Source organism: Pelodiscus sinensis, chromosome 25, assembly GCF_049634645.1.
Source record: "Pelodiscus sinensis isolate JC-2024 chromosome 25, ASM4963464v1, whole genome shotgun sequence".
NCBI lineage: Eukaryota > Metazoa > Chordata > Testudines > Trionychidae > Pelodiscus > Pelodiscus sinensis.
Genome location: NC_134735.1, coordinates 13,365,886 through 13,389,913, shown reverse-complemented (window position 1 = coordinate 13,389,913; position 24,028 = coordinate 13,365,886). Strand labels below are relative to the sequence as shown.

Here is a 24,028-nt window from a genome sequence, read left to right as displayed (position 1 = left end):
ACTGTGCTGGGATGGGTCATGCCCTGCTCCCTTCAGAGGATTAGCTCAGGGATCAGAAGGCCAGCAGCTTCCAGTCAGGTTCATGCCCCCTCATGCCACTCGACCCCCAGGCTGCATGTTTCCTTGGGGGAGGCCTAAGTGCGTACCCAGGCCTCTTGTGCCTCCACAGCTGGGCTGGAACTCCGGGGCCGAGCCGCTGCGAGGAGCAGAGGCAGCACGTGCAGAATGATCAGACAAGAGGGAGGGAGGGGGAAGATAGAAGGATAGGGAGCAGGTTTAAAACTAATAAAAGAAAGTTCTTCTTCACACAACCTGTGGAACTCCTTGCCAGAGGAGGCTGTGAAGGCTAGGACTATAATAGAGTTTAAAGAGAAGCTAGATAATTTCATGGAGGTTAGGTCCATAAAAGGCTATTAGCCAGGGGATAAAATGGTGTCCTTGGCCTCTGTTTTTCAGAGGCTGAAGAGAGATGGCAGGAGACAAATCACTCGATCATTGTCTTCAGTCCACCCTCTCTGGGGCACCTGGTGCTGGCCACTGTCGGTAGACAGGATACTGGGCTAGAAGGACCTTTGGTCTGACCCAGTACGGCCGTTCTTATGTTCTTAAGGAACTTTCCAAATTCAGGGGCTGGTTTGTGGTTTGGCGGGGGACAGAGTTTTGAGAAAGCTCCGGGGCGATTCTCGTTGCCTCTACAAGGGTTCCCTCCCCTCTGCCCCAAGCCCGTTCCCTCATCGCCTGGACCGTGGAAGGAATCAATGCAGACCCGTGCGTGCTCTCTGCTGAGTCTCCGTGGCTGGTTTTCTCTGCAGGTCCAGACCCGTAGTGCTGATGAGCCCATGACAACGTTCGTGCTGTGTAACGAGTGCGGGAACCGCTGGAAGGTCTGTATCCAGGGCTGTCCCTCGAAGGAGACAGAGCAGTTGCCCTAGGGGTTAAGTCCGTTTCACCCACACCCACCAGGGTGCTCTAGAATGGAGTGTCCACACCTCAGCCCCGTCTGCCATGCTCTAGAATGCAGCAGCCAGCTCTGGTTCCGTGCTCTAGAACAGCGTTTCTCAACCTTTTTTTTATAAAGTACCCCTTAAAAAATTATAAGTACCCCCAGTACCTACAGTTTTCAGACACAACATTTTTTTCTACCGTTGCAACACATTTGTTCAAACAATTTAATCGTAGCCAGGCGAGCAATGAAATTTTTGGGTGTAAAAAGTACAAAAAATGCTGTAAATCTTCAAACAAAAATTCGGTTTTCTCCAAACTTCAGTTGTGTCGACGTATCCCTCCCCCCAGACTTCTCTCGAGCACCCCTAAGGGTACTCGTACCACTGATTGAGAGACACTGCTCTAGGAGAGGGTGGGGAGGAACCTTCATTCCCTGGGGCTGTATCCAACCCCCAGCTTAATTTTATCTGGCCCGCGGCAAGTCTCTGCACCATGGGACGGAAGCCCTGAGCCTCGGTGAACCCTGCTGGGCTGGAGCCACATGCCCCAGCTTGCTCCACCATGGGAAGAAAGTAGGGTGTCAGGTTGGTTGGCTATGCCTGTGGCCCGTAGGTGCAGGGGCAATCAGGGAAGCTCGGGTCTGAGAGTCCACATTCCGCCCCCCCCCGTCTTGGTGCCACCCTATCAACTCCCATTGGCCAAGAACCGCAGCCAATGGGAGCTGCGTGCACAGCCCAGAGCCACCTGGCCGCATGGTGGCTGCTTCCAGGAGCTTCGTGGGGCTAGGGCAGGGAGATCCTGCCCTAATCCTCCTGTGCTTCCAACTGGGAACCGCCAAGGTGAGCAGCACCCGGCTGGAGCCCTCACCACATCCTGAGCCCCTATTCTGCCCCACAACCCCCCTTCCAGGGCCTGTGCTCGCATCCTGAGCTTCCTGCTTCAGCCCTGAGCCCACTCCCATAGCCAAATTCCCTCCCAGACCCTGCACCCCAACCCCTTTCAGAACCCTGCTCCAGCACTACAAACCCCTCAGCCCCACCTGGAGCCCCCTCCCACACCCTGAACCCCACATTTGTATCCTCACCTTGGAGCCCAAAGGAAGCCTCCCCCACCTCGCAGGGCTGTGGGAGGCCCATGACTGACTTTTTTCTGTGAGTCAGTGGCCCCCCCCTTTAGAAAAAAGGTTCCCCACCCCTGTTCTAGAATGTTCTAGCCACATTTCCCAGTGTGTTGAGCCCATCTGGTTGGTTCTGTGCTCTAGAACACTGCAGCGTCGTCGCTTCCCGCAACCGGGGATCTAGAACACAGCCCTGCCTGTGTCTTGTGTGCTCTAGAACTCAGTGCTCAGTTCCATCCTCCCCGCAACCTAGACCACACCAGCAGCTTTCTAACCCTCTCGCGAGCCCACGTCCTGCGGGGCGCCTGGTCTCTGTAGTGGTGTTAAGCAGCTGCCTGTGGCCCCGTGGGAAAGTCCTCGCTAACGTGTTCCCTCCTCTGTGGGCTTGTCTTCCAGTTCTGCTGAGGCCGCCTCCGGACCACCAGCGGAGACGCTGCAGCCTGACAGCGAAGGAAAATCTCTGACCATCCAAATTTGAAAATGGGGGTGGGGGAGGGGAGGGGAAGAGAAGTAACTTGTCGAGAGAGGAGCTGCAAGTCCCTCCCTGTTGGCTCCCGAGAATGTAATGAGGATTCACTCTCTGGCTGGGGGAGGGATTGTTTGGCAAAAGCCGGGGGGTAGGGGTACCCGAGCCTCCAGCCCGCAAGGTGCAAGGCCAGGGTGCCACATTAGGAGACTCTGCTGTGGTGATGTATATATTGTGACTGGAGTTACCATTGGACCTGAGGCGGGAAGGACCTACTGGGTCGTTCCAGCCCCCGAAGGAAGCAGCCTGTGCTTGGAGCGGGATGGGCAGGTTTCCCCTGGGCTCTTTCCAGAGGCTTTGGGGTGTTCTCTGAGCTCCCAGCCCGTCGTCTAGCAGCAGCCGAGCTGCAGAGGCGCCCACCCCCGGCACAGGTGCCTTTCCCTTTCGTTGCCCAGCGTAAGCTGAACCCGGTTTGTTTTGATGAGCCGGATGCTCCCCGGTCTCAACGGCCTGTGTCAGTCTGGGCGGCGACGGGGAATCTCCCATGGGGACGTTGCTAAGAAAATGAGGCTTTCCGAATCCCGGGCGGTGTTTGCTTTCGGAGGCAGAGGCTTCCTGCCCAGGGCAATCCACAGTCAGGTTTGTCTCCTTAGGGGAGAGGCGGGGGGCATCTCCCATCTCTCCCTCTCCTCCTCCCCCTCCCCTCCACTCTGCTCCGGCTAAGCACAACTTTCCAGGGCTGTCAGCAGCAGTCCTCGCACAAGCCACCAGAGGGCACTGAAAGCCCATTGCACTGGACAGCACCCTGGAGTCCTGCTGGTGACCTCCCAGGTCTCGCGGCTGGCGCTGCCAGGGGCCTGCGCAGCTTCCGGCATTTGTGTGTGTTTCTTTCAGACTTAATTCTAATGCTACGCTTACGGGGCCCCCGAGCAGTTCTCCAGCACAGTTATCACTCAGCTCCCTGTGGATTACCAGGCTGGAGGGCTGCTGGGTGGCGTGTGGGTGAGGGGGTTTCCGTGGGGTTGAAGATGGCTGGGTGATCAGGGTGCAATACATGGGAGAGGAGGCAGACGGTTGTCTGTACGGGGGGGGTCATTTTCCGAGTGTGGCCATGCCTCTGAGGCACAAAACCCCCCCTTGCAAAAGCATGTAAGGGTGTGTCTGCACCGTTACTTGGAGATAACACGTGTTATTTCGAAATAACAATGCGAGCGTTTACACGGCCAGTCTGTTATTTCAAAGTAATTTCGAAATAACGGACGGCTTATTCCGAAATCTGTCAACCTCATTCTGCGAGAAATAACGCCTCTTCTGAAATAGCTATTTCGAAAGAAGGCGTGTGTAGACGCTCCACTGCTGCTATTTCGAAATAGCCCCTCCCCAGGGCTATTCGAAGTTATTCCTCCCCTTCTGGGGCTCTACATCGAGATAGCATGGCTACATTAGGGGAGCCGGCCTTGGACTCATTTTGAGGCTTCCCTGCAGTGTAGACGTGCTGTTTCGAAATAAGCTATTCTGGAATAGTTTATTTCGAAATAGCCAGGCAGTGTGGACGTACCCTAAGGGACTAGAAGATTGTCAACAGAGGGAGCCGGGCTGCCTTTAACCCCTCCTCCCAAAGGGCATTTTGGTGGCACAGCCCCGGATCATTAATCCTCTGTCCAGCCAGCGAGGGCTTTCCTGCCCTTCGGCGAGAAATCCATTGAATGACACCGAGTTCCTGTTTTAAAACCACCCACCTTCCTTTCCTGCATGAGAAGGTGGGAGCTGAAGGCTCTGGAACGAGGGATGCAAAGTTAGGGTTTTACCTGCCCCCATTCCTGGGCGTCAATTTTTCCCAATGGTGACTTGTTTCCTGAGGACTGGGTATTGCACAAAGCCGGGACTCCTGTTCCCTGCTATCCTTTATCCTGGAACCTGAGTTCTCCCGTATTGCAACCTCCCCCATCCCTGCCAAGCTCCGTTACTCTTTGTTGTAAATAATTGTGCCCTTTCGTAGCCTTTGCGTAGCCTGATTCCAGGGGGGGGTTGGCCATGAGAAACTCCTGGCAAGGGAGGCTGTTCTTAATGGTGCGCCTGACCCAAGTGGAGCAGGAATCCCATGGGGACGTTGTTACTCGGAGCCACCTCCTAGCTTCAGCCCCAGACTTGTAATCACTCTGAACTGGGGAGATTTCTGAGCTTCACCTAGTGAGAATGGAACTCCCTGTGCCCCGTGCTCACAAGCTGGGCGAGCATTTCGGATGGGGTGGAGGAGGGCCGGGGTGGGGACAGAGCGTCAGAGCTCCTGCTGCTTCAGGCTCAGGGTGCAAGCAGCGTTGGGCCTGCCTCCTCTCATCCTGTCTCCACCAGCTAGAGCCGCAGGGCCCCTCCCCGCCAAATGCAGCATGTGGATCAGCCGGCTTTGTTTTTTCTCGTAGGCAGAACGTGTCCCCGCTCTGCCCATAAAGGGGGGTGAAAAGAGGGGGGAAAAAATCTCCAGTTAGAGTAATAAAGGTGTAAAAAGAGCCGGCTGGGAGCCTTGCTTTCTGATCCCGGCATGCTGGGGACTTAGCTATAAACCTCTCTCTTCTGCCTTTCTGCTCAAGGCCCTTCACCAGCTGTGTATAGACCAGGCCTGGGTAAAATGCAGGCTGGATCCAGCCCGCCAAGCCATAGGATCTGGCCCACAGAGACAGTGGGGAACCCCAGGCAGGCTCCCCAGCTTGCCCTGCAGCCCTGCGCCAGGCAGAAACGTGGCTCGCGAGGCTCCGTTTCTGTTTTGAAACTGGAGTGGAGGGGCGAAGTTTTAGGAGCCACCCCGACCCCAGCACATTCTCATTGGCTGGGGACTGCCAGAAACTGGCCAATGTGAGCTCCTTATTGGAGTAACAGGCAGCCAAGAAGAACCACGCCCCCTCCCTTGGGCTCAGTTATTCATGAAGTGCATGGCCAGGCAAGCAGGCAAGCTGGCTGGGAAACATTGTAAGCTCTGCAGGCTGACAAGTTTGGTAGCTGACAAGTAAATCTCTTGGCCACAGCCTGCTTCTGGCACCCAGCCCTTTCCTGCCCCAACTCTCTGCCCCCCACTCAACATACCCAAACCTTCTGTCCCCCTCTTATACCCACACCCCCTCCAAGATCTGGCATCCCAACCTCCTGCCTCAGACCTCAATCCCCTCCTACCCTAGGTGACATCCTAAACCCCTGCACTCCAGTCCCCTGCCCTAGGTCACATCCACCTCCTTCACCCAAACTCCCTCCCAGACTCCATTCTCCCTCCTGCACCCCAATTCCTTACTCAAGCTCCCTTCTGCACCCAACCTTCACCCCAAACTTTACATTTCCTCCATTAGTATCATGGAAGAGTGCGGCCCTCGACCACTTTCCAAAACCTTGGAGTGGCCCCCTGTCAAAAATGATTGCCCACCCCGGTATAGACAGTGCTGCAGACATGCAGCCAGCTCTGGGGTGGCGGGGAGCAGCCAAGGGCACGCAGCAGTGTGAGTAGGCGTCCTTTAGGCCACGGCCTCCAGAGCAAAGTCTATCCCACTGCAAAGTGCCCTGGGAGCGTTCACGTTTCCCTAGAGCAAACAGGCACCAGGTCTGCATTTCCGAAAGTGACAGGGGGTGTCCCCTGATTGCCAGAGCTCAGCGCTTTCTGAAGGCTTCTCAAGCTGAGCCCCCCAAAAAGGGAGGCACCCAAAACCCCAAGCCACGTCTGGCAATTTGGGCCTTCGACTGTTAAGGAGGCTGCGGTTAGACTGGGGCTAATAGGTGCTGTGCTCAGTTCCTGGTTCTGCTACTGGCCTGCTGGGTGACGTTGGGAAAGCACATCCTTGCTCTGTGCCTCAGTTTCCCTGCTGATACAGTAGGGATAATGCTACTGAACTGTATTTGCAAAGTGCTTTGAGATCTATGGATGGGAAAGGCTGGGTCTTCTGGTGTTCAGTCATTTGGCAGACATCAGCAGCCCAACATATCCAGCAGGACCCCTGCAACACCACTTGAATTATGCTGATCTAAGTGAAAGGGGAATCAGGCCTCCTTAAAAAATGGTGGACCAAAGATGCCAGTCAATGGAGGCAGCATGGTCCTCAGGGCTAGGGTACCACAGTAGGAATAGGGGTCCTTTAGGCCACGTCATGTCCCTGCTCTGTGCCTCAGTTTCCCCCTCCCATTTTCCAAAGTAAGGATAATGGTTCTTCCTCTGTCAAGCATGTGGGAGCTCTATGGATGAAAGCAAGAAATCTTTATTAATGGCATCTGTGAATGGGGCTTTTGTGATGAGAATGTCTCTCCCGAGGGAACAGGATAGATGCATGTGCTTATTTCATACATAAGCTCCCAAGCAGCTCGCTTTAGGGACAGATTTATTTGTAACTATGTATATATACAGATTGGTAGACACAGTCACTCTTCTGTCTGCTAACAAGGGCCGGGGCGTTTAGAAGTTGCAGTCGCTTGGATTGAGGTAGATAGGACTGGCCACAAGTCATAAAACATGAGTGATGCTGCATGGGAAACAACTTTGACTGAACTTGTAGAGTCAGTGAGAGGAGCTGTTCAAATAGCCAACATTTTCAGATTTTTTTTTTTAACGGGGACAGCTTCATTGTGATGCCTCTGCAATGCTTTTCTGGGTGTGTATAACTCCCACTAGATTTATGGGGGGGCTCACTGCCTCTGAAAACCATGCCCAAGGTGGCTCAAGGTGGACAGCCAAAACAAGTGGACAGTCTTTGCATGTGTGGTCCTAAGACTATGTAGTAGCTAGAAACATCTGAGTTGTAGAGTCCGTTGTGGATACAAAATTGGTATCTGCAGCTATAAAAATTTTCTGCAGATGTGGATCTAGAGTGGATATTTGCAGATTGGCAGGGTTCTACATACAACATGGCTATGTCTACACTCGCGGCTTCTTGGGTGAGAAATATGCAAATAAGGCTAAGCGTGGAATATCGGCAAGCCTCATTTGCATACCTAATGAGCCACCATTTTTGCAGAAGAAGCTCTTGCACCAGAAGGAGCTGTCTACACTGCCCCTTCTTGCGCAAGAAAAACCCTCTTGCGCCATGCCGTGATTCCTGAAAATAATCAGCGTAGCGACATTGCGCAAGAGGGTAGTGTAGACAGCTCCTGTTGGTGCAAGAGCCTCTTCTGCAAAATGGCGGCTCATTAGGTATGCAAATGAGGCTCGCCGATAGTCCACGCTTAGCCTCATTTGCATAATTCTCACACAAGACGCTGCGAGTGTAGACATAACCCATTTATATCTGCAAAAATTATCTGCAGATGTAGATGTAAAGTGGATATCTGCCGACTGGCAGGGTTCTACATACAACATTTGTATCTGCAAAAATGAGCCAGGGACGTCCACATCCGCAGATGTGGATACCCACAGATATAAAGCAGATATCTGTGGATTTGCAGGGCTCTACTGAGATGCACCCAGCAAGCCATTGCCAAGTCATTGGTTTGAATTAATCCCCTGTGGATTTCTTTTTGCATTCACTGGATAGAATTTCTTTTTGCTGGCCAGCTGAGACCTGCTTCAGTACTGAATGACTAGCTAAGCCTTTTCAGAGAAGTGGGGGGAATGTCTACTTTGGAGACTTTTGAAACTCTTAGAAATTCTGAAATACAATTAATTTTTGCTGGGTAATTTTTCTTGTCCCTAAAACAAAAACCAGTGCTTCACGTTTGGAAGGTTTACTCACCTAAAAGCCCCCACAGCTCTAGAAGGCTCCACACTCTAGAACCCACCAGAAAACCAATATTACCTTTGTTCTAGAAACCCAGCCATATGTGCAAGTCATGTAGTAGAACACCTAGATGAGACACAAAAAGCCACACTCTAGAATCCACTCCAGCTTGTGACCATCCAAGTTCTAGAACTAAGGTCCAAGCCATGCATGCCATCCGTGCTCTAGAACCACCCCAGCTCAGATACCATCCAAATTCTAGGACAAGCAGTGCTCTGAAAGGCTCCCAGTTCTAGGACCCCCAGGCTCTCCCATCTTTACGGGACCTAGTGAAATCCTCCCCCAAATCTCTTGGTTGGTCCAGACACTAGAATAATTTCTAGATCAGCATCACTACTGAAACACCAGTGGTGTGACCCACAGGTAGAGAGAACTGAGGCTCTGTCCCCAAAGTTGTCTTCCCCAGGGTTGTCCCATCTTCCCTGGTGGCTTGGGCTGGCAGGAAGCTGAAGGAGCTGACGGTCTCCTGAGATGCATGGGCACGCAGAGGACTTCGCTAGGTGTCACACGTCAGAGCAGAAAGTCTCTGTTCTAGCGACTTGTAGAGTGGTGAGTTCAGGAACCTGGGGTAGGAGTCTCTGTGCATGAGGGCGTAGACCTGTGCCTGGGCCTCGTCGAACATGCATGCGCTGGGCCTCGCCAGGGAACTGTTGATAGCTTCACGCACGGCAGCGTCAATGCTGACCTGGAGAGGGTGACGAACAAAGGGCTAGAACCAAGGGTCCCAGATACCTCACACCCTGCTGGGACACCCTGGTTCTCCAAGCCCTCACCAAGACCTCAGCCTTTCTTGGACACTGGCGCAGATGGTTCCAATATTCCTCAAGCTACTGTGACCCAGCCTCTAGCTGTGAGGCTGGGAGACCGTGACAGGAGACCGTAACATGAGGACTTGCCCCTTCCAAATACAGTGGGGACCGACTCTACCGCAGGGGGCAACAGCTGCAGGGAAGCTCAGCTGGCTGAGGTCACGGGGCCACTTGTTTGGGGGACGATCCCCTTGCTGGGGCGTCAGATGCGTGGCTACAAGGAGGAGACACAGACGCACTGTGGCCCTCCCCCCAACACTCAGGGCTGTATTTCCCTGGCTGTTGCATTACGTGGCGAGGTGACAACAATGGGAGGCAGAAGCAGGGAGTGATGTCCCAGACCTACCTCCTTTGGGGACAGGATGGAGATGTAATCCAGGTAGATCTTCTTGGCTTTCTCACAGACCTGCTCCTGGCTCTGCTCCCTCTTGAGGTCCTCGCAGGCCAGCCAGAAGGCCATGTTCTCGTCACTGTGCTCCGTCCGCAGGAACTCCATGAAGACGCTCCGGCCGGCCGGGCTCACCAGCACGCAATCAAACGAGCGCTTCCAGGAGGATGCTTCTTCTAGCGTGAGCCTAGGAGACAAGGGGAGCGCGAGCGAGAGAGACATGAGGCTCTCAAGCCCAGGGCTCAACCGCGGGACGGAGTCTTGGCAATTGCATCACATGATCCCTTTTCAGCTCCCACCTCTCCGTTCCCCAATTGCCATCTGTCCTGGGCTCATCTGTGTCTGCCCAGGACTTGCCCCAACTTCATTTGCAGCGGGGCCAAGCCACCTGCCAAGTTTCGCTCAGGGGCACAGAGCGTGCCAATCCCAGCTCCCGGCTGATGGAGCTGACCATGTTGTACTCCATGGCCCTGCTGCCTTGGATCATCCCCATCTCTTTCCCATGGCAGAGCCAGAGCTGAGGAAGCACCTGGAACAGGGCTCCTGGGAGATGAATTTGACCTCAACCTTTGGAGCCTGATCTGAATGTGCCTCATGTCCCACGTATCCAACCAAGGGGATCACCTCTGACCCCAGCCTGGTGACGTCAGCTTTTGGCCATGATCTGGGGCCCACTCTCCTGGTGCATTCTTGGGCGTTCCCAGACACACCTTTCCTCGAGGGGCGGGGGGATCTCCAACTCGGAGACACTGGATGTTTTGCGCCGGAACCCATCTCTCTGTCTCCTCCTCACCATCCGGCTCCTGAAACAGACGGAATGGGATTGGCGGAGGAGAGTGGCGGTGGCGTTTTGTCTGTGTGAACAAACAGGATCCCAGCCCTCCGCAGGGTTCCCAGGAAGTCCAGGAACTGTGGAGATTTGCATGGTTTGGAGTAGCAAAACTGGGAATCTCGCTGTTGATAAGGGAAGCAGTTTGGCTTTGGCGTGGAGTACTGGACAGGTGGCATGCAGGAAACTTGGGTTCTATTCTTCTCTCTTCTGGATCACCTTGTGCAAGGCCCTTCTCTGTGCCTCAGTTTCCCTATCTATGGAATGTGATAACGAGACTGCAAAGCACTTGGAGATCTACTAATGAAAAGTGTTATCAAAGAGATAGGCGGCATAGTCAATTGGGGGGCTCCATCAAAGCAGAGGCAGCTAGATAATTAATTACTCCATTTACTTTCTATATCCTCCTTTCCCTGTGATGCCTACTCAGCCATAGTAAGCAAAGCCCCATCTGTTTGATAACTAACAATAACAACTTAGATCACAAGCTCTTTGGGACTGCAACTGTGCATATATAGTGCCCAGCACAATAGGCCCCACCTCCCTGACTGGGACTCCCAGACCCCTGACTTATCTACTCCATCCCCTGGTTATGCATCCCAACTGGGGCTTGCCTACACTTACTGGGGGATGGAGGCTGCAGCAATTGATTCCTCGGGGGTCGATTTTGCAGGTCTAGTGAAGACCCGCTAAATCAACTGCTAATCGCTCTCTCATTGACTCTGGTACTGCACTGGAACGAGAGGTATAAGGCAAGCTGACAGGAGTTTCTCCCATCAACCCCCTACAGTGGAGATTCTAAATAACTCGACTTAAGATATGTCAACTCCAGCTACGGTATTCTTGTAGGTGGAGTTGCATAAAGTAGGTCGACTTTGCCCTATGAAATAGACCTCCCGCAAGGACAACATTATTCTTTTGGCCCCAGCATTACACTGAGAGCTCTTGTTTAACTGGTTATCTACCACCTTCCCCGAGTCTTTTTCCGAGTTGCTGCTTGCCAAGACAGAGCCCCCCCGCGCTGTAGTATGGCCTCTAGTCTTTATTCCTACGTGCATATGTTTACATTTAGCCATATTAAAATGCGTGTTGTTTATTTGCATCCAGCTTCCCCAGAAAACACAGACCACTGTGGATCTGTGCCAGATTTGATCAGTGATTATTAAAATCTGATACAATTGTAATTTTATCCAGGTCATCAATAAAGATGTTAAATAGAAACAGACCTGGTCAATGACAATTCTCCATTTACAATTACTTTTGGGAGCTAACAATTAGCCAGCTTTTAATCCATTTAATATGCCATTTATATTATTCTAGAGTTTTTAAAAATCAAAATAACATGTCATACCAAGACAAATGTGTTATCGAAGTCTACAATGGCAACTCTGTAACCTATATCAACCAAACTTGCAATCTCATTAAAAACAGATATCAGGTTAGTGTGACAGGTCCTATTTTCCATAAACTCACACTGACTTGCAATAACTACATTGCCCTCCTTTAGTTCTTTATTAATCACATCCCATATCATATGCTCAGTTATCTTGCCTGGGACTGATGATAGTCTATAATTATGTGGGCCATCCAATTTACCATCAGCATTATTACAGTCTTCTGAAACTTCCTTAGTGCTCCAGGACTGAAAAATCAACATTAACAGCCCAGCAAGCTCCTCAGCCAGCTGTTTCAAAAGTCTTGGCTGCTGCTGAATTAAAAATGGCCATCTTTAATGGCTTGTGTCTTACATCCTCCAGAAATACTAGTGGGAAATGTGCTATCACCACCAGATGATGAGACTGCATTATCTCTTTTCCCCACAAGATACAGAAGAGAAATATTGAACATATCCACCTTTTCTATATTTCTAGTGATAATTCTATTGTTTCCATTAGGTAGTGAACAGTACCGCTGTCAGGATTCTTTTTCTTTCTAATACATTTTAAAAATCTCCTTCTTGTAGACCTTAACTCTGTTGGCCATATATGCCACCTTGTATCCATTGGCTTCCCTTATCAATTTTCTATCATTCCTAACTTCTGATTTATATTCATTGCTATCAACTTTCCCTTTCATAGACTCCTACGGTTAGAAGAGTCCAGCCCCCTGCCCAAAGCAGGGCCAACCCCCAACTAAATCATCCCAGCCAGAGCTTTGTCAAGCTGGGACTTAAAAACCTCTAGGGATGAAGATTCCACCCTCTAACCCTTAACATAGGATCCCACATGTTAGCTGCAGCACTTTTTGAGTTAGGAAATTGTCACCTCCAATGGTTAGACATTACCAGAATGTTTTAGTCCTGGCCACATGATACCTCCAATACAGGTCACTCTGAATGAAGCTCCCCATGATCCTGTAACTTTTTCTCCTACACTCTTAGGTGCCTACGGAGGTTGTAAAGGCTTCGTCTGCAAGAACCCCACAGAGGTAAGGTGCTTGTATGTCATGCTCAGAGCAGTCACCTGGAGCAGCTGCTGCAGCAGCACCAGCAGAAGCAGCAGGGTTTAGGGCCACAGCAACAAGGTGGGTGCCAGGTTTCGGAGAGCCGCCTGTCTTTCTCTGATGGGCTGGGCTCCATTACCTAGAGAGGGGGGAGAAAGCAAGGCCACCAGGGTCTCCAGCACAGCTCTTCCATGTTCCCCTCCCCTCCCCTGGCCCTGGTGAAAAGCACTGGGGCTGAATGCTAAAGAGCCTGGGAAAAGAATCTAGAATGACAAGCTAGGAGGGTGGCCTAGAACAAAGGTCTAGAAAAACCGCTGGAAAGCAAGCTGAGCCTGGGAGACCACCCCAGAGTGATCACAGGGAAACATGCTGGCTAGCTGGTTCCCTCCGGGCTGCCTCCCCGCCCCAGGGCGCAGGTGAGCAGGGTGTGTATTTAGATTTGTGGATCCCGTTCCGCACAACGTGTGTGTGTGTGTGGGGGGGGTCTCTCCAATCTGGCCCCCTCCTTCCACAGCCCTCTCAAAGGGAGCGTGAGGGGAGGAGCGCAGAACAGCAGCGGCTCTGCTGTGTCGATTCCCCCTGGATTGCACCCGTAGTCCCACCACCGCTCCCCAAGCAGGTGCCGGGGGGTCTCTAGAAGTAGGCGCGCTAGGGGGGAGTTGCACCGCCCGCCGCTTTCCTGCAGGGGGCGCTGCGGTGCCCGCGCCCCGCCGCAGGGGGCGCTGCCGTGTCCCGACGTTGCAGCAGGGGGCGCTGTGCCGAGCGATGGGACCCGGGTCGGGGTCCGCAGCTGGGCTGACCGAGCGCCGCGGGGGGGGAACGGGCTCCCAAGCATCCTCGGCCAGGGGCAGGCGGCTGAGCCCTCTGCAGCTGGGCGGCGCCTCCCTGGTTGCAAAGCCCCGGGGCAGCGCCCAGCCCAGGAGCCCCCCCCCCCTTGCCCAGCTCTCCCCTCCGGCCCCGCACGAGGAAGGCGGCACCTACCTGAGCCCTTGCAGCGAAGGAGCCTGTTTGCTGGGGCTGCCTGCGGAGAGCTCCTGGGACCGGAGTGCGGCGGGGCGCCCGAGGCTCCTTCCCCGCTCGGGCCGGCAGGGGGCGGCCTAACCCCGCTCACAGACGCGGCGAGCTCAGCCGAGCCCGGGCAGTCCGCAGAGCCAGCTGGCTTCTGGCTTCCCGGGCCGCAGGGGGACGGGAGACGGGGCCCCTCTCCCCGCCTGCAACCCCCTAGAACTCCCCCTTCTCCCACAGAGGAGAGGAGCAGGGGCTGGAGCGGTTGGGGTGATTGGCTGAGTTGCTTCCCGCTAGCAGCCTATCTGGCTCTGCTTGGTCCCCATATCCCCAGACATCTAGCCATGTACTGCTGTGGTCCCCATGTACCTATCGTATGCGCTGCTAGCTAGTTAGCGGCCCTTTCCCGGGTACACACAGCAAGCTAGCTGTCCTCATAGACAGACAGACAGACAATGCACATTATCTATCTATCTATCTATCTATCTATCTATCTATCTATCTATCTATCTATCTATCTATCTATCTATCTATCTATCTATCCCATTCGCAGGCACACACAGCTAGCTACCCCTACCCATATCTATCCCCATATGCACAAATCTCTCTCTCTCTCTCTCTCTTCATTCATCCCCAGGTGCAGGCATCTAGCTAGCTAACCCTGTGCACACACATCTAGCTAGCTAGCTGTTCCCCTGCACACCCATCTATTCCCACCTACGCCCCTTATCTAGCTATCTGTGCGTTTCCGTCCATGTCTCTTTCAGCTGCATTGTTATTATTACAAGCAGAAGCCTTATTTTACAAACCAGCTGGGGACTGAGGAGTTCAGAAATTCAATAGGGGCATAAAGCAGAAGATCTCGATGCTTACCGTAGGTCCGATGCAGTATGGGGCACCACTTCGCTTTCTTCTTGTCTTCAAACTGCAGCAAAACAATTTCCAATGCACTGGAGGTTCCGGAATGGGAAAGGATGTCGACTTTTTGTTCCTCAGCATCACTTTTGTTATGTGATTTTTTTTTCCTCTTCAGGAAGAACAGTTTGTGTAATTGGTTGTTCATAAGATGGGTGTTCGTAAAGTCGAGATCCTACTGTATTTACTGTGTGTATTGTATACAACCCCAGTCCTGGACCAGGGCCCCTCTGTGTTAGGGGCTGGATAGACACAGAACTGTTTCTTTCTGTCACTTAGTTTGGCCTCTCTCTCTCTCCGAGTTGTGTCAGCCTCATACATTATGAAATCTTGAGTCTGGCATCCCCCAAATATATGAGATTGGCTTTACAAATATGTGATTTTTCAAAATAACAATGGTCTTTTTTTGCTGTGCCTTCTGATTTCTGAGCCTTCCGGACTGGTGCATTCAGGTCATGTTTCCCAGCTATTCTCTGCAACCATCGTGGCAAGAAACTTGCTTCTTAAAACACAAAATCTGGGAAGTCACAGGACTCCAGGAGCTGAGGCTGTAAGAAAAGCATCTCGTATTGTAAGAGTTGGCTGTAGTGAAGTGATTGTGTGGGGGTTTACTGGGTCACTCAGAATATTACAGATTGGAGCCATCCTCCACCCCACCCTTTCTTCCTGATTAGTTAGTGGGTGTTTCCCCCACTCTGCTATGGAGTCAAATAAAGCAACCCATTCCCAGCCTGCAGCATAGTAAGTAGTGTGTTCCTTACGCACTGAACAGTCAGTCCCTTTACAAAATCTCCTGCCTGCCTTATAGGGTACGTCTAGACTACATACCTCTGTTGCCAGAGGCATGTAGATTAGGCTACCAGACATAGTAAAATGAAGCGGCGATTTAAATAATCGCCGCTTCATTTAAATTTACATGGCTGCTGCGCTGAGCCGACAAACAGCTGATCAGCTGTTTGTCGGCTCAGTGCGATAGTCTGGACGCGTGGGTGTCGACATCAAAGGTATTTGTCGACCACCCAGGTATGCCTCCTGGGATGAGGTTTACCTGGGTGGTCGACAAATACCTTTGATGTCGCCACCCGCGCGTCCAGACTATCGCGCTGAGCCGACAAACAGCTGATCAGCTGTTTGTCGGCTCAGCGCGGCAGCCATGTAAATTTAAATGAAGCGGCGATTATTTAAATCGCCGCTTCATTTTACTATGTCTGATAGCCTAATCTACATGCCTCTGGCGACAGAGGCATGTAGTCTAGACGTACCCATAGAATCATAGAATACTAGTACTGGAAGGGACCTCGAGAGATAATCAAGTCCAGTCCCCTGCCCTCATGGCAGAATCAAGTACCACCTACCCTGACAGGTGTCTGTTCAATCTGCTCTTAAATATCTCCAGAGATGGAGATTCCACAACCTCCCTAAGCGACTTATTCCAGTGTTCAACCACCCTGACAGGTAGGAAGTTTTTCCTAATGTCCAACCTAAACCTCCCTCACTGCAATTTAAGCCCATTGCTTCTTGTCCTGTCATCAAAGGCCAAGGCGAACAATTTCCCCCCCTCCTCCCTGAGACACCTTTTTAGATACCTGAAAACAATTCCTTCAGCCTTCCTTCATAGCTCATGTTCTTTAGACCTTTAATCATTTCTGTTGCTCTTCTCTGGACCTTCTCCAATTTCTCCACTTCTTTTTTGAAATGTGGTGCCCAGAACTGGACACAAATACTCCAACTGAGGCCTAATCAGCGCAGAGTAGAGTGGAAGAATGACTTCTTGTGTCTTGCTCAGAACACTCCCGTTAATGCATCCCAGAATGATGTTTGCTTTTTTTGCAACAGTGTCACACTGCTGACTTGTATTTAGTTTGTGGTCCACTATGACCCCTTTTTGCAGTACTCCTTCCTAGGCAATCACTTCCCATTCTGCATGTGTGAAACGGATTGTTCCTTCCTAAGTGGAGGGCTTTGCATTTGTCCTTATTAAACTTCATCCTAATTATCTCAGACCATTTCTCTAGTTTGTCCAGGTCATTTTGAATTATGACCCTGTCCTCCAAAGTACTTGCAACCCCTCCCAGCCTGGTATCATCTGCAAACTTAATAATCGTACCCTCTATGCCATCATCTAAATCGTTGATGAAGATATTGAACAGAACCGATCCCAAAACCGAACCCTGTGAACCCCACTTGTTATGCTCTTCCAGAATGACTGTGGACTGTTAATAACTCTCTGAGAATGGTTATCCAGCCAATTATGTAGCCACCTTATAGTAGCCCCATCTAAGTTGTATTTGCCTAGTTTATTGATAAGAATATCATGTGAGTCTGTATGTAATGCCTTACTAAAGTCTAAGTATACCACGTCCAACGCTTCTCCCTTAACCACAAGACTCATTATCCTATCAAAGAAAGCTATCAGATTGGTTTGACGTGATTTGTTCTTTACAAATCCATACTAGCTGTTACCTATCGCCTTATTATCTTCCAGATGTTTGCAGATGAATTCCTTAATTACTTGCTCCATTATCTTCCCTGGCACAGAAATTAAATTGACTGGTCTGTAGTTTCCTGGGTTGTTCTTATTTCCCTTTTTAGTGATGGGCACTATATTTGCCCTTTTCCCATCTTCTGGAATCGATCCTGACTTCCATGACTTTTCAAAGATGATAGCTAAAGGCTCTGAGCAGTGGACCTTCTCTATCAACTACTTAAGTATTCTAGGATGCATTTCATCAGGGCCTGAGGACCTGAAGACATCTAACTTTTCTAAGTGATTTTTAACATGTTCTTTTTTTATTTTATCTTCTAAACCTACCCCATTTCCACTAGCATTCACTATGTTAGGCATCCCATCATCATCAAACTTCTTGGTAAAGACTGAAACAAAGAAGTCATTAAGCACCTCTGCCAGTTTCCTGTTGTTTCTTCCTCTTCAGTGAGCAGTGGGCCTACCCTGTCCTTAGTCTTCCTCTTGCTTCTAATATATTTATAGAAGGCTTTCTTGTTACCCTTGATGGCTCTAGCTGGACTGAGCACGTTTTGTGCCTTTTTTTTTGGAGAGGGAGTTCTCCAGGTAAAAGAGAAGAAAACGGGACCCTTGCGGTAAGTGGCTGTCTGGAATGTGTGTTTGTGTGTGGGGGAGTTATTTGCAGTGTGCTGAGCTTGTGTTTTTTTGTTTGGTTTGTTTGTTTGCTTTGTTTGTTTGAAGGAGCTTCTAAAAGGTTTGAAATCTAGAAGCCTCTGTTAATTGGCTGAGCCTCAGTCAGGGGGAGGGGCTACCAGAACTATATAAGCCTGTGACTCAGCGACCAGGGAGCTTGCAACCAGGAACAGCTAACAGGAGAGTTTGGAGAGGGAGTTCTCCAGGTAAAAGAGGAGTAAAAACGGGGCCCTTGTGGTAAGTGGCTGTCTGGAGTGTGTGTTTCTGTGTGGGGGAGTTATTTGCTGTGTGCTGAGCTGGTGTTTGTCTGTTTGGTTTGTTTGTTTGTTTGTTTGAAGGAGCTTCTAAAAGGTTTGAAATCTAGAAGCCTCTGTTAATTGGCTGAGCCTTAGTCAGGGGGAGGGGCTACCAGAGCTATATAAGCCTGTGACTCAGTGACCAGGAACAGCTAACAGGAGAGTTTGGAGAGGGAGTTTAGAGGGGGAGGTTAGAGGGCTCTACTGACTTCTGACCTTCTTTAAAACATAACTCTTAAAATAATCTATACTCCAGAGGTTTAAAAAGAATCCCAGTTTAAGTATAAACTTATTCATTAGAAAAATGGAGACAGAAGCCCAGCAGCAGAGTGGGGGCTATCCTGTTTATTGTGTCGAATGTAACATGTATGATTACCTGCCCTGTGGGTGGGTGGCGTATGTGTGCACCCGTTGCAAGGAGCTCCTGACCCTCAGAGACCGAGTTCGGGCTTTGGAGGCCAGGATGGCTGAACTGGAGGAGCTAAGGGAGGTAGAGAGCTATGTTGATGAGACTTTTCGGGACACTGTAGTACTGTCCCACCTCCAGTCTGAGAGCCCCTGTGCTCTTAAGGAGGATGAGAGTCTCAAGGGAACAGAGCATTCAATGGGAGCAGAGGGAAACCATCCCATAGTTGGGACCCTCTTCCCAGAGGATGTTGCAGTATCCTCTCGCACTGAGGATACCTCTGAGGGGGAGGGAACGCCAGTTAGGAAGAGGCAGGTGTTAGTAGTGGGTGATTCGATCGTTAGAAACATAGATAGCTGGGTTTGTGATGACCAGGAGAACTGTATGGTCACTTGCCTGCCTGGTGCGAAGGTTGCGGATCTCTCGAGGCATCTAGACAGACTTATGTGTAGTGCTGGGGAAGAGCTGGTGGTCGTGGTACATGTAGGTACCAATGACATAGGGAAGGGTAGGAGAGATGTCCTGGAGGCCAAATTTAGGCTGCTAGGAAAGAGACTGAAATCCAGGACCTCTATGGTGGCATTCTCGGAAATACTTCCAGTTCCACGCACAGGGCCAGGTAGGCAGGCGGAGCTTCAGAGTCTCAATGCGTGGATGAGACGATGGTGTAGGGAAGAGGGGTTTAGATTTTTTAGGAACTGGGGACACTTTTGGGAGAGGGGGAGCCTATACAGGAAGGATGGGCTCCACCTAAACCAGGGTGGAACCAGACTGCTGGCACTAAACATTAAAAAGGCCGTAGAGCAGTTTTTAAACTAAGAGATGGGGGAAAGCCGATTGGCGCGGAGATGCACGTAAATCGGATGGAGACTTTTCTCTTAGAGGAGAATCCATTGATAGAGATTCTCTAAGCTGTAGTCAGAAAGAGAGGAGGGGAGAGGGCAAACCATGGGCCAGAGCAGACAAACAACCGCATACAAAGGAATCCAATGCATCAGGGAAGGGCAGACAAATAAGCAGTGGCAAATTTCTAAAGTGCTTGTACACAAATGCTAGGAGTCTGACTAATAAGATGGGTGAACTAGAGTACCTCGTATTAAATGAGGAGATTGACATAATAGGCATCACTGAAACCTGGTGGAATGAGGAAAATCTGTGGGACACAATCATACCAGGATATAAAATATATAGAAAGGATAGAGCAGGCCGGGTGGGTGGCGGAGTGGCACTGTATGTGAAAGATAATGTAGAATCAAATGAAATAAAAATATTAAGTGAATCGACATGTTCCATAGAATCGCTATGGATAGTAATTCCATGCTCCAATAATAAGACATTAGCAGTAGGGATATATTACCGACCACCTGTCCAGGACAGCGATACTGACATTGAAATGCTGAGGGAGATTAGAGAGGCTACCAAAATAGAGAACTCTATAATAATGGGGGATTTTAATTACCCCCATATTGACTGGATACATGTCACCTCAGGAAGAGAACCAGAGATAAAATTTCTCAATGGCTTAAATGACTGCTTCTTGGAGCAGCTAGTGCAGGAACCCACAAGGGGAGAGGCAATTCTCGATTTAGTCCTGAGTGGAGTGCAGGATCAGGTCCAGGATATAACCGTTACCGGACCACTTGGGAATAGTGACCATAATATAATAACATTCAACATTCCTGTGGTGGGTAGAAAACCTCAGCAGTCCAGCACCGTGGCATTTAATTTCAAAAAGGGGAATTAAACAAAAATGAGGAGGTTAAACAGAAATTAAAAGGCACAGTGACTAGAGCCAAATCTCTGAAAGCTGCATGGAAACTTTTTAAAGACACCATAATAGAGGTCCAACTTAAATGTATACCCCAAATTAAAAAACATAGCAAGAGACCTAAAAAAGTGTCACCGTGGCTTAACCACCATGTAAAAGAAGCAGTGAGGGACAAAAACGTATCTTTTAAGAAGTGGAAGTCCAATCCTAGTGAGATAAATAGAAAGGAACATAAACACTGTCAAATCAAGTGTAAAAATGTAATAAGAAAAGCAAAAAAAGATTTTGAGGAACAGCTAGCCAAAAACTCAAAGAAATAACAAAATGTTTTTTAAGTACATTAGAAGCAGGAAGCCTGCTAAAAAACCTATGGGTCCCCTAGATGATCGAGCTATAAAAGGAGCAATCAAGGACGATAAAGCCATTGCGGAGAAACTAAATGATTTCTTTGCTTCAGTCTTCACGGCTGAGGACGTTGGGGAGATTCCTGAATCTGCACCGTCCTTTGTGGGTGATGAATCTGAGGAACTGTCCCGGATTGAAGTGTCATTAGAGGAGGTTTTGGAACAAATAGAAAAACTTAATGTTAACAAATCTCCGGGACCGGATGGCATTCATCCAAGGGTTCTAAAAGAACTCAAATGGGAAATTGCTGAGCTATTATCTGTGGTTTGTAACCTATCCTTTAAATCGGCTTCTGTACCTAATGACTGGAAGGTAGCCAACGTGACACCAATATTTAAAAAGGGCTCTAGAGGCGATCCTGGCAATTACAGCCCGGTAAGTCTAACTTCAGTACCGGGCAAATTAGTCAAAACAATAGAAAAGAATAAAATTGTGAAGCATGTAGAAGAACATAATTTATTGGACAAAAGTCAACATGGTTTCTGTAAAGGGAAATCCTGTCTTACTAATCTATTAGGGTATGTCTACACTACCCCCCTAGTTCGAACTAGGGGGGGTAAAGTAGTCATACGGAGTTGCAAATGAAGCCCGGGATTTGAATTTCCCGGGCTTCATTTGCATAAAGCCGGACGGCGCCATTTTTAAATGCCAGCTAGGTCGGACCCCGTGCCGCGTGGCTACACGTGGCACGGACTAGCTAGTTCGGATTAGGCTTCCTAATCCGAACTAGCTGTACACCTCGTTCCACTTAATCCGAACTAGATGGACCGTGCCACGTGTAGCTGCGCGGCACGGGGGCCGAGCTAGCCGGCATTTAAAAATGGCGCCGGCCGGCTTTATGCAAATGAAACCTGGGAAATTCAAATCCCGGGCTTCATTTGCAACTCCGTATGACTACATTACCCCCTCTAGTTCGAACTAGGGGGGTAGTGTAGACATACCCCCAGAGTTCTTTGAAGGGGTTAACAAACATGCGGACAAGGGGGATCCAGTAGATATAGTATACTTGGATTTTCAGAAAGCCTTTGACAAGGTCCCTCACCAAAGGCTCTTGTGTAAATTATATGGCCATGGGATAAGAGGGAAGGTCCTTTCTTGGATTGAGAACTGGCTAAAAGACAGGAAACAAAGGGTAGGAATAAATGGTAAATTTTCAGATTGGAGAGGGGTAACTAGTGGTGTACCCCAAGGGTCAGTCCTGGGACCAATCCTCTTCAACTTATTCATAAATGATCTGGAGAAAGGGGTAAGCAGTGAGATAGTAAAGTTTGCAGATGATACCAAACTGTTTAGGATAGTCAAGACAGAAGCAGACTGTGAGGGACTCCAAGAAGATCTCACCAAACTGAGTGATTGGGCAACAAAATGGCAAATGAAATTTAATGTGGATAAGTGTAAAGTAATGCACATCGGGAAAAATAACCCCAACTATACGTACAGTATGATGGGGGCTAATTTGGCTACGACAAATCAGGAAAGAGATCTTGGAGTTATCGTGGACAGTTCTCTGAAAACTTCCATGCGGTGTGCAGCGGTGGTCAAAAAGGCAAATAGGATACTAGGAATTATTAAGAAAGGGATAGAAAATAAGACCCAGAATATCTTACTGCCCCTGTATAAACTATGGTACGCCCACATCTTGAATACTGTGTACAGATGTGGTCTCCTCACCTCAAAAAAGATATTTTGGCCTTGGAAAGGGTTCAGAAAAGGGCAACTAAAATGATTAGGGGTTTAGAACGGGTCCCATATGAGGAGAGGTTAAAGCGACTGGGACTCTTCAGTTTAGAAAAGAGCAGACTGAGGGGGGATATGATAGAGGTCTATAAAATAATGAGTGGTGTGGAGAGGGCTGATAAAGAAAAGTTATTTATTAGTTCCCTGAATGGAAGAACTAGAGGACACCAAATGAAATTAATGGGTAGCAGGTTTAAAACTAATAAAAGAAAGTTCTTCTTCACACAGCATGTAGTCAACCTGTGGAACTCCTTGCCAGAGGAGGCTGTGAAGGCTAGGACTATAATAGAGTTTAAAGAGAAGCTAGATAATTTCATGGAGGTTAGGTCCATAAAAGGCTATTAGCCAGGGGATAAAATGGTGTTCTTGGCCTCTGTTTGTCAGAGGCTGGAGAGGGATGGCAGGAGACAAATCGCTTGATCCTTGTCTTTGGTCCACCCTCTCTGGGGCACCTGGTGCTGGCCACTGTTGGCAGACAGGCTACTGGGCTAGATGGACCTTTGGTCTGACCCAGTACGGCCGTTCTTATGTTCTTTGCGTTTCTGATCTTGCCCCTGCATACCTGTGATGTTTGCTCATATCCATCCTTTGTAATTTGACCTAGTTTCCTTGCTGTGTTCTTGCCCTGTTGGCTTGTTCTTAGGTATTTATTCACCCACCATCACTGTAATATCTGAGAGCCTCATAATCTTTAATGTCTTCTCCCACACTAGCCTCCTGCAAGTCCGGGCAGTGCTGTTATCTCCATTGCATAGATGGGGAAACTGAGGCACAGGGCATCTGAATGGTTTGCCCAAGGTCATGCAGGAAGATGAACCCAGTCCTAGCACAGTGCTCTAATTACTGGGCTGCCCTTCCTCTCCTGGGACAGCCCTATGTGATCACAGTTCTACTTCAGCCCTCCCGGGATGCAAGCGATACCAACTGTCCCTGTCAGAATTGAAACTATCCTGCAAAAATCCTTCTCGGCTCCCCAGTGCTGAGTAGTGAGAACCCCCCGTGTCGCCCCACCTCTGCGTGGCTTAGCCCTCAGATAAATAATAACCGTGCCCCAGCATGGCCTGTTATGATTCATTGATTTCTTTGTCTCCTAGAGAGCCTTTCAATTGATTTCTCTATCAGCCTTGAGCCACCTCGTATTAATGGGCCATCAGTTCGCTGAAGGTGCAAACCTTGAATGAAAGCGAACCCTGAGACAGGGCAGGTGCCATCTGTAATGTGCCCTGGGTAGCAAGGCCCCTCTGACCCATCGCAGGGCTGGTGGTTAACCAGCGAGCAGGTCAGGATGCGGGTTGGGTGTGGGGTCAGGAAGGAGGAGCGGGTGAGAGGGGCAATATGGCGAATGAATGAATATGTTGTTGTTTATTGTGTGGATGGCAGTGGCCTCTTGCGTTAGGTGCTGAACAAACTCTGGAGAAGGTGGACTCTTCCCCACAGAGCTCACAGTCTATGAAAGCGCTGTGGAAACAATTCCTGGGCTGGGTGTATCAAGCCCCTCGGGGCTTAGCTGAGCACTTCCGTCCCCAGCGCAGAGCCCAGGCTGCCCTTGAGCTGAAAATCCTTTTTAAAAAAATCCTCAATCGCCTTTTTGGGAATGAG

The 24,028-nt window shown here is 49.9% G+C and overlaps 2 protein-coding genes across 3 annotated transcripts in view; one reads left to right on the top strand and one right to left on the bottom strand.

Moving 5' to 3' along the window:
• Nucleotides 1–4,993, top strand: part of TCEA3 (transcription elongation factor A3) — a 33,979-nt gene extending 28,986 nt beyond the window's left edge. For both annotated transcript variants that reach the window (XM_075908671.1, XM_075908669.1), the window contains 2 exons: nt 813–884; nt 2,459–4,993. In XM_075908671.1, the coding sequence (XP_075764786.1) occupies nt 813–884; nt 2,459–2,467 (81 nt within the window). In that variant the 3' untranslated portion in view covers nt 2,468–4,993. The remainder of the gene's footprint in view (nt 1–812; nt 885–2,458) is intronic.
• A 3,745-nt stretch (nt 4,994–8,738) lies between these two features.
• Nucleotides 8,739–13,864, bottom strand: LOC102452949 (regulator of G-protein signaling 20-like). The gene is made up of 5 exons (XM_006111961.4): nt 13,722–13,864; nt 12,761–12,879; nt 10,180–10,272; nt 9,428–9,656; nt 8,739–8,957 (listed from the first exon to the last, which is right to left on the bottom strand). Exons 2-5 carry the CDS (start codon nt 12,874–12,876, stop codon nt 8,769–8,771), a joined length of 627 nt encoding a protein of 208 aa, XP_006112023.2. The 5' UTR covers nt 12,877–12,879; nt 13,722–13,864; the 3' UTR covers nt 8,739–8,768.
• Between the last annotated feature and the right edge of the window lie 10,164 nt (nt 13,865–24,028).